At 42.3% G+C, this 14513-nt stretch overlaps 1 protein-coding gene across 1 annotated transcript in view; it reads right to left on the minus strand.

The window, feature by feature from the left end:
* Positions 1-14513, minus strand: part of ACOXL (acyl-CoA oxidase like) — a 361479-nt gene that overhangs the window by 15687 nt on the left and 331279 nt on the right. The window contains exon 18 of the mRNA XM_060188434.1: positions 11895-11996. Coding sequence (XP_060044417.1) covers positions 11895-11996 — 102 coding nt within the window. The remainder of the gene's footprint in view (positions 1-11894; positions 11997-14513) is intronic.

The raw sequence follows: 14513 nt of genomic DNA on the forward strand, positions 1-14513 counted from the left end.
CTTGAATGAACTGGTCTATATCCTAGAAGCACAAAGACATACTGAGGGGCAAGACAGGAAGGTTGACCAGATGGCTGTCTGCCATGCAGAAACTGTGATTGCAGAGGTGGTGACCTTTAGTCCTATTTTAATGTTGTATCAGAAGAAACTGAATTCTACTTGTATTTCCTTAACCTTACTTGATTTTGTTCTGCATTTATAGGTTCAACAATGTATTTTATTCCACTGAGGAGCATGCTTGGGCCTGGGTTAGGAGAGAGGAAACGATATCTCTTCTTTTTTAAGAGCACTTCATCCCTTTTTTCGGTCTCTCTACTTTGAGGGTCTTTGTTTCTGGGGAGGGAAGATGGATGAGGACACACTCATATTCTACTAATAGGTGGTCCCTGCTGTCTCCTGGTGGAGGACACCCAGGAATCCTGTAGAAATGAAAGGAGCATAAAGCCAGTTCTGGAGATGCAAATCAAAGATTTTAAAATTTGACTCAGTAGCACTCCCTGTCGTACTACTGCAATGTCAGTCATTTCAATAACACCCCCAGCTTCTTGATTAAGCCCACAAAACAGGAGTTACCCCTCCCCATTCTGATGGGTGGTGCCTGGGATTACACCCACCCCAGCTTCCCTGTTCAACTTGGGGAACATAGCCAGGAAGTTTTACCTCCTCACCATCTGCTTCCAATCAAGTCAGATGGGCCTTCTGAAGTGGGTGAGATAGAGGTGGGGGAATCAGATTTATTCTCTCAAGTTCCTAACAAAGAATATAGCAAGAATCTATGTGTAGTAGACAATGCCGAGGGACTGAAAAACCCTACCTCCCTTTTTCAGTGCAGTGAGTGTCTTTAATATCCTTTATCTAAAGCCTCAGTACTTATTCAGATCTGCTTTCGCCATCTGAACACCTGCTAAATTGCCTCGATCTGGGTGGTTTGTGTAAAGAGACAGAAGATGTGAGTGTCCATTAGCAAACATTGAATGGAACCTGAAAAAGAGTCAACACCACATTTGTAAGCTTCATGGGTACAGGGTACACATTCTCAAAGACTTGAGAAGACAAGGGCTAATACTCCCCCGGATTTAATCACATCACACTCATTGCAGTTACCACTTCACCCAGACTTTGCCTGGATGACCTGTGAGAGCCATCACCTGCCATTTCCCTCCTCAGTGCACTGCTTCTGGTGCAGCAGCCGGTGTGCAGTGTCTTATCATTTGCGAGCTGCTCTCCTAAGATCTTTTCATTCTGCTCAGATGTGATGGGAGGAAACCCAGAATGACCAGCAGAAACCCAGGTCAGTTTCTGCATCCTCACTAGTGAGTGGAGACAGGGGAGGAGGTAGTGCCCCGTAGCCTTGGTCTGTCCCACTGAAAGGAGTCATCCCTTTTCTCCCTGTATGAGAGCTGCTCAGGAACTCGACTCAAGAAAGGAGGCCATACTGATGGAAGCCTGCTGATGGAAGGTGATTCTGGCTCTTAGGCTTAATTTGCTTATTTAAAACAACTGCAGAGCTTGGGTGATAGCTCATCAGGTAGGGTGCCTGCACTGTTACGCAGATGATCTCGATTTGAGCCCCAACACCACATGGGAGGTGCAAAGGCAAAGGAGGAAGCTTCAATACTGAGGTGTCACTCCTGCCCTGTCTCTCTCTGCTTCTCACTCTGAATGAAAAATAAACAAGTGACACAGAGCAGGAGAAACATGCATGTGGGAGGTCCCAGATCCAACAAGTAAGTGGATACAAAATAAAGCAACTATGAACTTGGGTTTGAATTTTCATTTCAGCTCAGTCAAATAGTTGATTGACTGAGAGGGGAAAATGTTTAAATTTATTGACTGATGGATCATTTAGGTCATTCTGAGTGGACATCACCATGTTCATATGCCACTTCCTTATTCTCAGTGAATGTGGCTTGGAGTAAGGATGTCTAGAAGATTCTCATCACCAGACCTCCAAAGCCAGTGCACTGTTTACTCAATTTGAATTTAGAAGGTAGATGACATTCATTTACTATTTTGAACTAAATCTAGAATATAAATGTAGACATTGCCTGGTGACAAAAAGACTTGGTGTGGGAGTTGGGCGGTAGCACAGCGGGTTAAACGCAGGTGGTGCAAAATGCAAGGACCGGCATAAGGATCCCAGTTCGAGCCCCTGGCACCTGCAGGGGAGTCATTTCACAGGCGGTGAAGCAGGTCTGCAGGTGTCTATCTTCCTCTCCCCCTCTCTGTCTTCCCCTTCTCTCTCCATTTCTCTCTGTCCCATCCAACAATAACGACATCAATGATAACTACAACAATAAAATAACAAGGGCAACAAAAGGGAATAAATAATAAATATTTTTTAAAAGACTTGGTGTAAAAGGAAAAAGAGAGGAAAACTTAGAGGAACATTCCAGGCTAAGAGTTAGAATCACCTTCCATCAACAGGCTTCCATCAGCATGGCCTCCTTGCTTGAGCCGAGTTCCTGAGCAGCTCTCATACAGGGAGAAAAGGGATGACTCCTTTCAGTGGGACAGACCAAGGCTACGGGGCACTATCTCCTCCCCTGTGTCCACTCGCTAGTGAGGATGCAGAAACTGACCTGGGTTTCTGCTGGTCATTCTGGGTTTCCTCCCATCACATCTGAACAGAATGAAAAGGTCTTAGGAGAACAGCTCATATATGATAAGGCACCGCACACCAGCTGCTGCACCAGAAGCAGTGCACCGGGGAGGGAAATGGCAGCTGATGGCTCTGTATAAGTACCGCGCACAAACTGATTGCACCACTGGAGCTCCGAGGCGATGGCTCTTAGTAGGTCATCCAGGCAAAGTCTGGGTGAAGTGGTAACTGCAATGAGTGTGATGTGTTTAAATTCGGGGGGATGTCAGGATTGCCCGGACATGGTCCCAGTCAAAACTTTTTCTTTCTGAAGCAGTTCTTACTTTTTAACATGGTCACATGTGCAGGCCATGAGTCCTCCCAGTTTGTGGGAAGTGGAGAAGCTTGTCCCTGCACTACATCTGTGAGGGGCTATCCCACCCTCCCTCCATGAGCGACTTTAGTAACCTGTATGATCACGGGGTTTTGTTATTTGGGTTCAAGGCAGGAGACAGAACGTGACTCAACATTTTGCTAAGAAGTCTATCTACTATGCTGAATAGGGTCTTGTTGGATCTGCAGCCCCCAGTTGGGCTGAGGTTCTCTCAACATACATAGACAAGGAAGCTTGTTCCTGTGCTGACCTCCCAGGGTAAGCTGACTACATGTCCACATATACTTAACTTCTTCTCCCTGTGTCTCTAATAGCTACTGTTCCCATGCTGCTGGGCAGAGCAGGGAGGAAACATCTGGGAGTAAAATGAAGCAACTCAGTCAAAAACTGAAATTTACTTTAAGGGTGTTAGATCATGGCCAAATATTACCCTTGCATTAAAAGACACAATTTTAAGAAGCAATGGTTACATTTTTTTTTTAAACAAATGAAGTTGGCAAAGCCATACTAAAAGTGGAAGACACAACTGTTAACTGTCAAGTTATTTTGAAAAGCTTTCCTCCTTATACGAGCCTCAGTTGATGGTGCTCCCTAATGCTGATAATTATCTGAAGCAAAATAAATACAAATGTTTAGGGTAATGAAAATTGAAGCAGAGGGAGTCGGGCAGTAGCGCAGCGGGTTAAGCGCAGGTGGTGCAAAGTGCAAGGACCAGCATAAAGATCCCGGTTCGAGCCCCCGGCTCCCCACCTGCAGAGGTGTTGCTTCACAAGTGGTGAGGCAGGTCTGCAGGTGTCTATCTTTCTCTCCCCCTTTCTGTCTTCCCCTCCTCTCTCCATTTCTCTCTGTCCTATTCAACAACGACGACATCAAGAACAACAACAATAACTACAACAATAAAACAACAAGGGCAATGAAAGGGAATAAATAAATAAAATAAAAAAAAAACTTCTAAAAAAATTGAAGCAGAATAATACCTGGACACTTATTTTTTCCAAGGACAAAGGAAACAATTGTTCTCCACATAGGCTTAATGGAAAAGGCACAGAGACCTTTTACTTAGGGGCCTTGTCATAATGGAGCCCTGGGGACACCACCAAGGAGCCAAAATGCTAGATGAGAACATAAAGGTGGAGCCAGTCCATCCCATAGTGCAGATGTAAGAACACTGCCACAGTCATAAAACTGGAGTCCAGAAACCTCCCTTTATCACTCACTAAATCAGCAGCAAGTCAACCTTAGAGTTCCAATCCATAAAGTGGATTCACAGCTATCCACACATGCAATGTTTGTGAGATTACAGGAGATAAAGAATATGGGTCAGCTCTGTCCACAATGAAGCTCCAAAAAAAAAAAAAAATGGAGTCACTAAGGTCCATGGGGAATTGACTTGAACTTGATATTAAAACTAAACCTGGCCCTGCTCACTTTCTTATGGCTCTCATCTGTGCTGCTGCTTTCACAACATGTGGGTGGACTTTTCCTATTGGGGGTATCATGTAGGAGGCGCTTGGGAAGCCTTTTCAAATCTTGTAGCACTTTGAAGTGCTCTATGGATAGACAGTGCTGCAAGTGGATAACACCTCATGCACAATCCACCTGCCTGGGGGATGAGACTGTTCTAGTCTCAGCTGTTCATATTCAGCTGGATTTTAGGCAGTTGTTTAGCTTCTCTGTTTTTTAGTTTTACTCATTTGCCGAATGGAGATTCTGACCTGGGTTGCTTTCTGAGTCTTTCCTTATTTTCGTGCACAGATAACCTGAGGAGCCCAGCCAGGTGCTATGTAGACAAACCCTCAAGCTGGTTCTGTCTGATATTTTTCCATCAACTGAACTGAGGTTGTGTGTTTTAAAGAAGAGTAAAGTGCTTTTCTCATCGCATCATATTAGAGGGACATGCTATCAACACTTATTACTGGTAATATTCGTCATAATTAGTTACTTGACTAAGATGGGCTCCTATTCCAGACTTCACTACTTTTAGTAAAGTTTTTTTCCTGTTCAATGCTCTAGGTTTTTTTTTTTCCCAACCAATGTTATCATGGGGGCTCAGTGCTCATACTAAAATTCAGAGCTCCCAGTGACCATTTTTTTTCTATTTTATTTGACAGGATAGATCAGTTGAGAGGGAAGGGGTGACACAAAGAGGGAGAGAGATAGACACCTGCAGACCTGTTTCACTGCTCCTGAAGCATCCTCCTTTCAGATGGATGTGGAGGCTCAAACCCAGACCCTTGCACATGATAGCATGTGCACTCAACCGGGTGTGCTATTGCACCCCCTCCCCATGCTCTAGTCTTTAAAATATAGTGACAAAGTCTAATCTACACTCAAGGAAGGAGAGTTAATTTTCATTTCCTGAAAAGGGTAGTATCTATATATTAGTTGGAATTACTCATCTGTTTAATCATCTATTTCACTATGCAGTTGTGTTTAGTCATTTTACATTTTGGATTATAATCTACATTACATTATGCATTTTCCCCATAATGTTTATTGGAGATTTCAGTTAGCTCATTTTGGTGGCCCTTTGTCATGGACCACAATTGTGGGATGTTTTTCCTATGTATTTGTTTTTCTTTTCACCTTCAGGATTATTGCTGGGGCTCAGTGCTGGCACTATGAATCTACTGCTCCTGGTGGCCATTCTTTTTATTTTTATTGGATAGGACAAACAGAAATTGAAAGGGGAGTTTGGGGATAGAGGAGAGAAAAAGATAGACACCTGCAGACCTGTTTTGCCTCTTGTGAAGCTTCCCTCCTGCAGGTGGGGAGCCAGGGGCTCAAACCCAGATTCATGTGTGGGTCCTTGTGCTTAGTAACATGTAAGCTTAACCAGGTGTGCCACTGCCCCGCCCCATTTTTTCCCCTTCCTACCAGAGGTGTGTGTGCATACCTCTGGCTTCTGGTGGGACTGGGGTTTGAACCTGAACCTCTGGTGTCTGAGACATGAAGGGTTTTCTGTAGAGCCACTACACTATGTTATCAGTCTTTCTTTCTTCCGCCATTTCTTTCTTTCTTTCTTTTTTGATAAATTTTTAATTATTTATTTTATTGTCTTTATTTATTGGAAAGAGACAGAAGGGAATGGGGAGATAGATAGGGAAAGAGACAGAGAAAACTACAGATCTGCTTTACCACTATAAAGCTTTCCCCCTGGAGATAGAGACCAGGGGCTTAAACCCAGGTTTTTGAACATTGTAATGTGTGCTCAACCAGATGCATCACCACCCAGCCCCTGTATTTGTTTTTCTTTTGAGCACTTTGTCTTACTTTCTGGCACTAGAAGGTACTTCAGACTCATCTTATATATTTACTGCTCTAGTCCTGGGATCAGCCATTCTCCAAAGATACTGGATTCTTTCATGGGACAATGGAACCAGGAATCAGAAATGGGCACTGGGCATGTTTACTGTTACTGTGTGATGATGATTTGTACCCAAGCAAAATAAGTGAGGATAAAATATTTTCTCTGGTCAATTTTCTTTGCCAATTCAATCTCAAATTCCTCATATAATCAGCTAATATAATTGATCATGAAAACCAGTGGAAGGCTTGTTGTGGGGTCAAGTGAGAAATACTATTGAAGAAACTTTATTTCTGATATTTGAAGGTTAGTTTTCCTAAATTGTTGTGACACAGAACAGATTTTGGATGTAATTATCATACAGCTGAGGCTGAAGAAGGTAATTAACATTGTGGCTGACATCAAGTCTGATGGACTTAAGCACTAGCCTAGCAGAAGTTGGGTTCTTCTTTTCCAGCTCCTTTTTTTTTTTTCCTGGGCACCCTTTGAAATAAAATGTTTCCCAGTTCCATAGTAGACAGACAGGCAGGTCCGCTGCCCCTGCAATTCAGCAAACTTAGGGAAATAGAAAGGTAACCAATGGGGTTGAATCTCTTCGTTTCACAGAATGTAGCCAACCAAATCGTATGTTTCATTTTGTAGTCACTTGCACCTTGGCAACCCAGATTGCGTGTGGAATGTAACTAATCCACCTCATCCTTCCTCTTACATGTACCTTGATGACTCACAATATGACCAATCCGTTCACACATTACCCTTGTACCTGAACACACCTGATTGGTACACCTTGTAACTACCTTGTAACCAATTAAAATGTACCTTTTCCAAAACCACCCTGGCCCAGCTTGAAGGGTATATAAGTGACTTTCCAAATCAGGCAGAAGGTTTCCTGTGGCAGGAGCCTGCTGGTTTCTGCCCCATAATAAAGTATCTCCCTGCCCTCCACGTGGTTCTGCAGAGAACACCTATAGCCAAGCTCCAGTAAACTTAGCTTAAAAGGCTCCTTTATGGCCAAGGTGACTAGCCAATCTCTGCCACCTCTACAGCTATAATGACCTGCCAATAATTGCCTATCTTCCTGTACCTTAACAACACTATTCCTTACTGCTGTACTGCGATGTAATAAACCTCTCAGTTGTTTCAACCCACACCAAGCTGTGCTCCGAAGTCTTTTTTAATTTATTTTTATTTCTTTCTTTTAAAATTTTATTATTATTATTTTTAACCAGAGCACAGATCATCTCTAGCTTATGGTGGTGTGGGGGATTGAACATGGGCCTTCAGAACCTCAGGCATGAGAGCCTCTTTGCATAATCATTATGCTATCTACCTCTACTCTCTTTTTATTTTTTAATTACTATACTCAATAGACTTTCTTGCTGAGCATAATAAAAAATACTTGGAGAAATAGGAGAAACATCTTCAAGCAACTAATGACCTGAAAAAACAATAAGAGGAACAAAAGAAAATAAACAGGAATAGGAACCAAGAGAAATAAGAAACTTGTATTTCCCCTAATGGTATTTTCCATTTCCAGAAATTCTAAGTCTACATTTTGATAACACCATGGTGGCTGGGTGTAAGTTAGGAATAATAATGGTCAGGGGTCAGGTGGTGTTGCACTTGATTAAGTGCACACATTACAGTGCACCTGCAGGGGAAAGCCTCACAAATGGTGAATCAGGGCTGTAGGTGTCTGTCTCTTCCCTTCCCTTCCCTGTATCCTCCTCCCCTCTCTATTTATCTTTGTCTCTATCCAATAGGAGAGAGAGAGAGAGAGAGAGAGAGAGAATAATAATGGTCAAAATACACAAGATCACCTAGTAAGAAGTTTCAAAGAAGACCCTATGATAACTTGAATGCCAAAGAGCCATGTTCCTGGGAGAAGGTACAGGAATTACGGCCCTTACTGCAAGTCTGAGTTTTTTGAGAACCTCAAACCAAAGTTAAAGGTGGGCCCTAAACACACACACACACACACACACACACACACACACACACACACACACGAGATGGTACCTAGAACTGGGCCTTCACATAAGCCTTACACATGTTAAAACCATGATCATCAATATACATTAAAAGGATAGGCATATAGCAAATGAAGCAGCTAAAAAGAAAGAGATTGGAGCTGGGTGGTGGTGTACTTGGCAGCACACACACATAAGTATGCATGAGAACTCAGGTTCAAGCCCCCGGTCCCAACCTGTGGGGAGCGGGTTTCACAGACAGTGGAGCAGTACTGCAGGTCACTCTCTTTCTCCCTCTCTATTTCTGTCTCCATCAGAAAAAAAGAAAGAAAAATGGTCTCCAGGAATGATAAAATCATTGTGCAGGCGCTGAGAGACAATAATATTTCTGGTGGAAAGAAATAAAGAAAGGAGGAAAGGAAGATAGGAAAGGAGGGAGGGAGGAAGGAAGGAAGGAAACCAAATACTAAAGATATTGGAATGATTAGCTAAAGACTAGAAGGTGAATTATGTTTCAATGTGTATGAAAATAAAAGACAAATTTGAATATATCTTTGGGAAACAAAGAAACTGAAGAATGATATGAGCAACATAAAAACAAAGTTAAAACCAAAAAAAAAATCCTACTTACTGGACTTAAAATTTTATATGAATCCTCCCTGCTTAACCCCTAGACTGCTACAAGAGCCAGTGAAAAAAAAATGTGTAGAGCACTACTAGAATGAAAAAAAATCACTTCAAGGGTTTACTGTGAGCTGTTTCCTTTTACTCAACATTCCTCGGATATATTATTTATTTAATTTTGCATCATTAAAATACCGAGTCACATGGATTTTAAACCTTTCCTTGCTATAAAAGAAAAAAGGATGATGATATTATCTTGTTTGAGGCCAAATGGATGGAAGTGGTGGTAAAATAAGGAGTTAAGCACTGACTACTGGGTGCTTTATGTTTCCAAGTGCATGTGTGGAATATAGACAACTAAAAAAATGAACTTGGAAACATAATCATGATAATTATCCAATTGACTCTTAGTCTCTGAAAACTATGGTGGCAGTTAAGGGATGAGCAGGGGTATAGGAAAAGGTTCCGTTTGGTGACTTGGCACAGGAATTTAGTGGTGGGTGTGGGGAGTTATACACATATGTATGTGCGCACATTGGTATGAAACAATAGACTCTGGTGCTCTTTTAATGTTTTAAATCAAAACTAGAGCAATGAAATAATAAAAATTTCCTTTATACAGTTTTTTAAAGATGATTCTCTTTCTGGGGCTCGGTGTTGGTATACCCCGTAGAGTACACATGTTATCATGAGCAGGGACCTGGTTTGAGCCCCCAGTCCCCACCTGCACAGGAGAAATTCCATGAGCACTGACACAGTACTGCAAGTCTCTCCCTCTATCCCCCTCTCTCTCCCCCTGCCAACCCCCCTTTCTATATATGTATGTACACACACACACACACACACACACACACACACACACACACACACACTAACATTATTTTTTCTCTTCCCCAAAATGAGCATTTTCTGTGAAAGTAGTCTTTAAAGGTACTTGCTATCAATCCTTTCCTTCTCTATATGCACAGACTACTCCTCACACCGAGAGGTAAAGTGTCCTCTTACCCAACTCTGTATTGCCTTTGTCCTTGTGATTTCTGGCCAACAGAATGCAGCTAACAGGACATTAGGTTGTCAATGCTGGATCAAAACTCTAAGATAATGAGTCTCTTCCATTTTCTCTTTGGAAGCGAGCCATCTGGTAAAAACATTTGGTCATGGGAGTCGGGTGGCAGCACAGCAGGTTAAGCGCATGTGGCGCAAAGTGCAAGGACCTTCCTAAGGATCCTGGTTGGAGCTCCCGGCTCCCCACCTGCAGGGGGGTTGCTTCACAGGCGGTGAAGTAGGTCTGCAGGGTTCTATCTTTCTCTCCTCCTCTCTGTCTTCTCCTGCTCTCTCCATTTCTCTCTGTCCTATCCAACAATGACGATATCAATAACAACAACAATAAAACAACAAGGGCAACAAAAGGGAAAGATAAATAATTTTTAAAAATTTAAAAAATTGGTCATGCTGTGACTACTATGCTTTGAACAAGACCACACTAACAGACACAGAAGGAGAACAGCAGTTCCCATCTGTTCCTGCTACCCCAGTTGAGGTGCCAATCATGCAAGTGAAGCACCAATTGGGAGTCTTAGTGGCAGCACACACCACATGGAAGAGAAGAATCATCTAGCAGAGCCCTGTTCAGATTGAGGCATCATAAGAAATAATAAAAGCCTGTTGCTTAAACAACTCAGTTTGAGGATCTTTTGCTATAGACAACTGAAACATTTTCACATACATTTTCCTTTATAATCTCTGTTCCTCTGAAGTGGAAAAAAGATTTTAAAGTTCTTCAGCATCCACTCTTGTAATCTACTCTTGCAGCCATCTCTGGATTTTTCTATCACTCGGGACTTCAAACTTGTCTGTTCACTGTTTCCTAACATCTGTCCTACGCACTCTCTTTCCTATGACTTTGCTCACTTCATCAACCCTGTCTGAGGGCTCAGCTGCATTCCCCCAGCTCTTGAACCATCCTCTCTGTTTTGTCTTATTTTTCCACTCTTGAGAGTCTTGCCTGAGAGAAGCATTCATCCTAAGTGATCTCGATCCTCTAATTTTACTCTTGTAGCCAAATTCATAGGCACTAATAATACTTGTGTATTCCAAGTCAGTGATGAGCTGATGAGTCCCCCACTCCCGCCCCCATACAATGAGCTCTGTTGAATGTGGAGACTGAGCATGCACCTGTTGGTGTTTCCCGAGTCAGATGAGGAGCTGGAAGAGGTCTCTCAACAGATGTGTTTGTGGGTGGTTATGCTGTTTTATAGTCTCTCCTGTGGTATTTGGGTGGTGGTTCACTGGCTCCACCTTCATTTTCACATGCTCCTTAACCACTGCATTGAGTCCCCAGTCCTGTCACCAGCAAAAAAGTACTACAGACCTTTTTTTTTTTTTATGAATATGAAGAATGAATTAAAAAGGACTTGGTAAGAAAGGAAAAGGCGAAAATCATTTTTTTTTTTTGCCAAGAATAAGATAAAAGGAAAATAGTTTTAAAAAAATATTTATTTATTCATTTTTCCCTTTGTTTTTGCCCTTGTTGTTTTATTATTGTTATTATTGTTGTTGTTGATGTCTTCATTGTTGGATAGGACAGAGAAATGGAGAGAGGAGGGGGAGACAGAAAGGGGGAGAGAAAGATAGACACCTGCAGACCTGCTTCACCGCTTGTGAAGTGACTCCCCTGCAGGTGGGGAGCCGGGGGCTTGAACTGGGATCCTCGCGCCAGTCCTTGTGCTTTGTGCCACCTGCACTTAACCACTACGCTACCGCCCGACTCCCTAGGAAAATAGTTTTGATTTTTCTCGACTCTGATTTTTGTTCACGGACAGTGAAACATTTCCTTGTCACCTGAAGTCTGAAGTGTAATGTGATCATAGTAGGCAATGAAAACATGTATGTGGAGTCTCAGGGGCATACAATTTCATGCAAGGAAATGGAGCAAAGATTGGCAGGCCTGTTTTCTAAGAAAGCACAGATGTGACAGCTGATGTATAGAGGGATTCTTCCACTCACGGGGAACCTTACCTGCCTCCGAATCCTCACGCTGGCCACAGGAGTAAAATATTTATGTTCCAGGTACCAGGCTCTCTCTTGGAACACCAGCTTCGTTCCATACAACAGACAAAACTAAGGCATATGTGTGTAGGGGGTCAGAAAAGAAATGAAGACATAGAAATATATTAGAAAATGTAGACTTCAGGGAGGTGAAGGAGAAACAGCATGAGATTACTTTTCAAAAAAAACCACATAAATCAGCACTTAATGTGACACAGTTACATTTTGGAAAGCGGTATATGTTTTAATTTTTAAGACCATTCTATGGAAAATTTAAAGCATATATAAAAATAGAAAGAAATAAACTCCTATGTAGCCATCTCTTCCATTGACCTAGATGAATTCATAAGTAATCTTGTTTTTTGTTGTTGTTGTTGTTGTTGTTTGTTTGTTTGCCTCCCGGGCTATTTCTGGGGCTCAGTTCCTGCACTACAAATCCACTGCTCTTAGAGGTCAATTTTTTCCATTTTGTTGCCCTTGTTGTTACCCTTTTTGTTGTTATTGTTGATGCATAGGACAGAGAGAAATAGAGAGAGGGGGGGAAGACAGAGAGGAAGAGAAAGATAGATACCTGTAGACCTGCTTCAGCGCTATCGAACAGGCCATGGCCGGTGCGCCGCTATGTTCCATCGCTGGGGAGCCAGAGACGACCTGAACTGCCCCTGTGGCTACAGACAGACTATGACCCACATAGTCAACGACTGCCACCTCTCCAGATTCAAAGGAGGTCTCGAAACTTTACATCAGGCTCAACCTGACGCTGTTGACTGGCTACGGAAGAAGGGCAAACGCTAGAAGAAGAAACGCCCATGAAGCGGCCCCCCTGCAGGTGGGAAGCGGGGGTTCAAACTGTGATCCTTAACTTCAGTCTTTGCGTTTCGTGCCATGTGCACTTAACCCACTGTGCTACTGCCCAGCCCTCTGATCGTTTTTTTTTATTAGTGATTTAATATTGATTTACAAAATTATGAGCCAACAGGGATATAATTCCATACACATTCCCACCACCAGAGTTCTGTGTCTCCATTCCCTCCACTGGAAACTGTAATAGTTCTCCCAAGGCCACAGATATGGCTTGACTATTATTTCTATAACCATCTACCTATATTTGCATACATATGTTCATTTTTTTCTATGGTCCTGTCTTCTCGTCCTTTCTAAGTCACACTTACACCTATTACTGCTTTCAAATGTCCTTCCTTTTTTTTTTTTTTCCTTTTTCTCTCTCTGGGTCCTGATGGATGGAGTTGGAGTTCAGAGCCCTCTGGTCCTCTTCCCCTAATATTTCTCCCCCTCTGGACCAAAATATGGAGCAAAATTCTTTATGAGGTACAGAAAGTGGGAGTCCTGGCTTCTGTAACTGCTTCTCTGGTGGACATGGGAGTTAGTAGGTTGATCCACACCCCAGCCCATATCTATCTTTCCCAAGTAGGGCAGGGCTCTGGAGAGGTGAGGTTCTAGGACACAATGGTGAGGTCATCTGCCCAGCAAGTTCAGGGTGGAATCATAGTAGCAGCTGCAACTTGGTGGCAGATAATTGGAACTGAAGGCTTAACATCTCAAGCTCTGCTTCTCTGGATACCATCCAAAGCAAAAAAGCAGTGGCAGCATAATGTGGCATGGTGGCACTGGTTGCATTGATTTCACTGAGGACAGCAGCAGCAGTGTAACAGGGTAAGAGATCAAGAGAAGAGGCATCAAGAAATATTGCCAAAGCCCCAGTGCTTCCAGGACTGGGAGAAATATGGATTTTAAAGAGAATGGGGAAGCTTCATTATAGATTATCTTGTAACCCCATTCACTTTCCTTTCATTCCAGATTAGTCAGAACAGCAAAATACACATGTGATTTAAGTCATAAATATAGCATTTTGGAAAAAAAGAAAAAGGCAAAAATATATATATAGCATTTTGGTTTGTCCTTGAGCATGGTAATATGTGTGCTTAACTGGGTGTGATCCCACCCGATCCTGAGTCTAACAACTACTAAAGCTATAACTTTTGCTTTCTAAGGATCTATGAAAGCATCCAGGTAACATCCCTCAATGGATTTTAAGAACTGTTTCACATCTCTACTTAGTCTTGCCTTCTTCGAGAGGATTTGCCGGCACAACTTGTCATTTTCCTCTCACCACATGCCTTCCAGTGAACCAATGGAATAGAACAGAGTCCAGAACTTAAGCCACACATGTAAAGCACTTTATATATGACAAAGGTACCAGATCTGCCCAATGCGGAAAAGAAGGTCTCTTTAACAAATGGTGTTGGCAGAATTGGACAGCCACATGTAGAAAAATAAAATTAGACCACCAATGAACACCACACACCAAAATTAACTCAAAATGGATTAAAGATCTGGATATTATACCTGAAACTATAAAGTACATAGAAGAACATACTGCTGAAACATTTCATTACACTAATAGTAAAGATATATTTGGAAACTTCTCCCCATAGGCAATGGAAACAACAACAACAACAACAAAACATTGAATAAATGGAACTATACCAAATTAAAAAGCTTCTACACGTCAAAAGAGAACTCCATATGGATAGAAAGGAAACCTAGCAACTGGGAGAATATATTTTC

Source organism: Erinaceus europaeus, chromosome 3, assembly GCF_950295315.1.
Source record: "Erinaceus europaeus chromosome 3, mEriEur2.1, whole genome shotgun sequence".
Taxonomy (NCBI): domain Eukaryota; kingdom Metazoa; phylum Chordata; class Mammalia; order Eulipotyphla; family Erinaceidae; genus Erinaceus; species Erinaceus europaeus.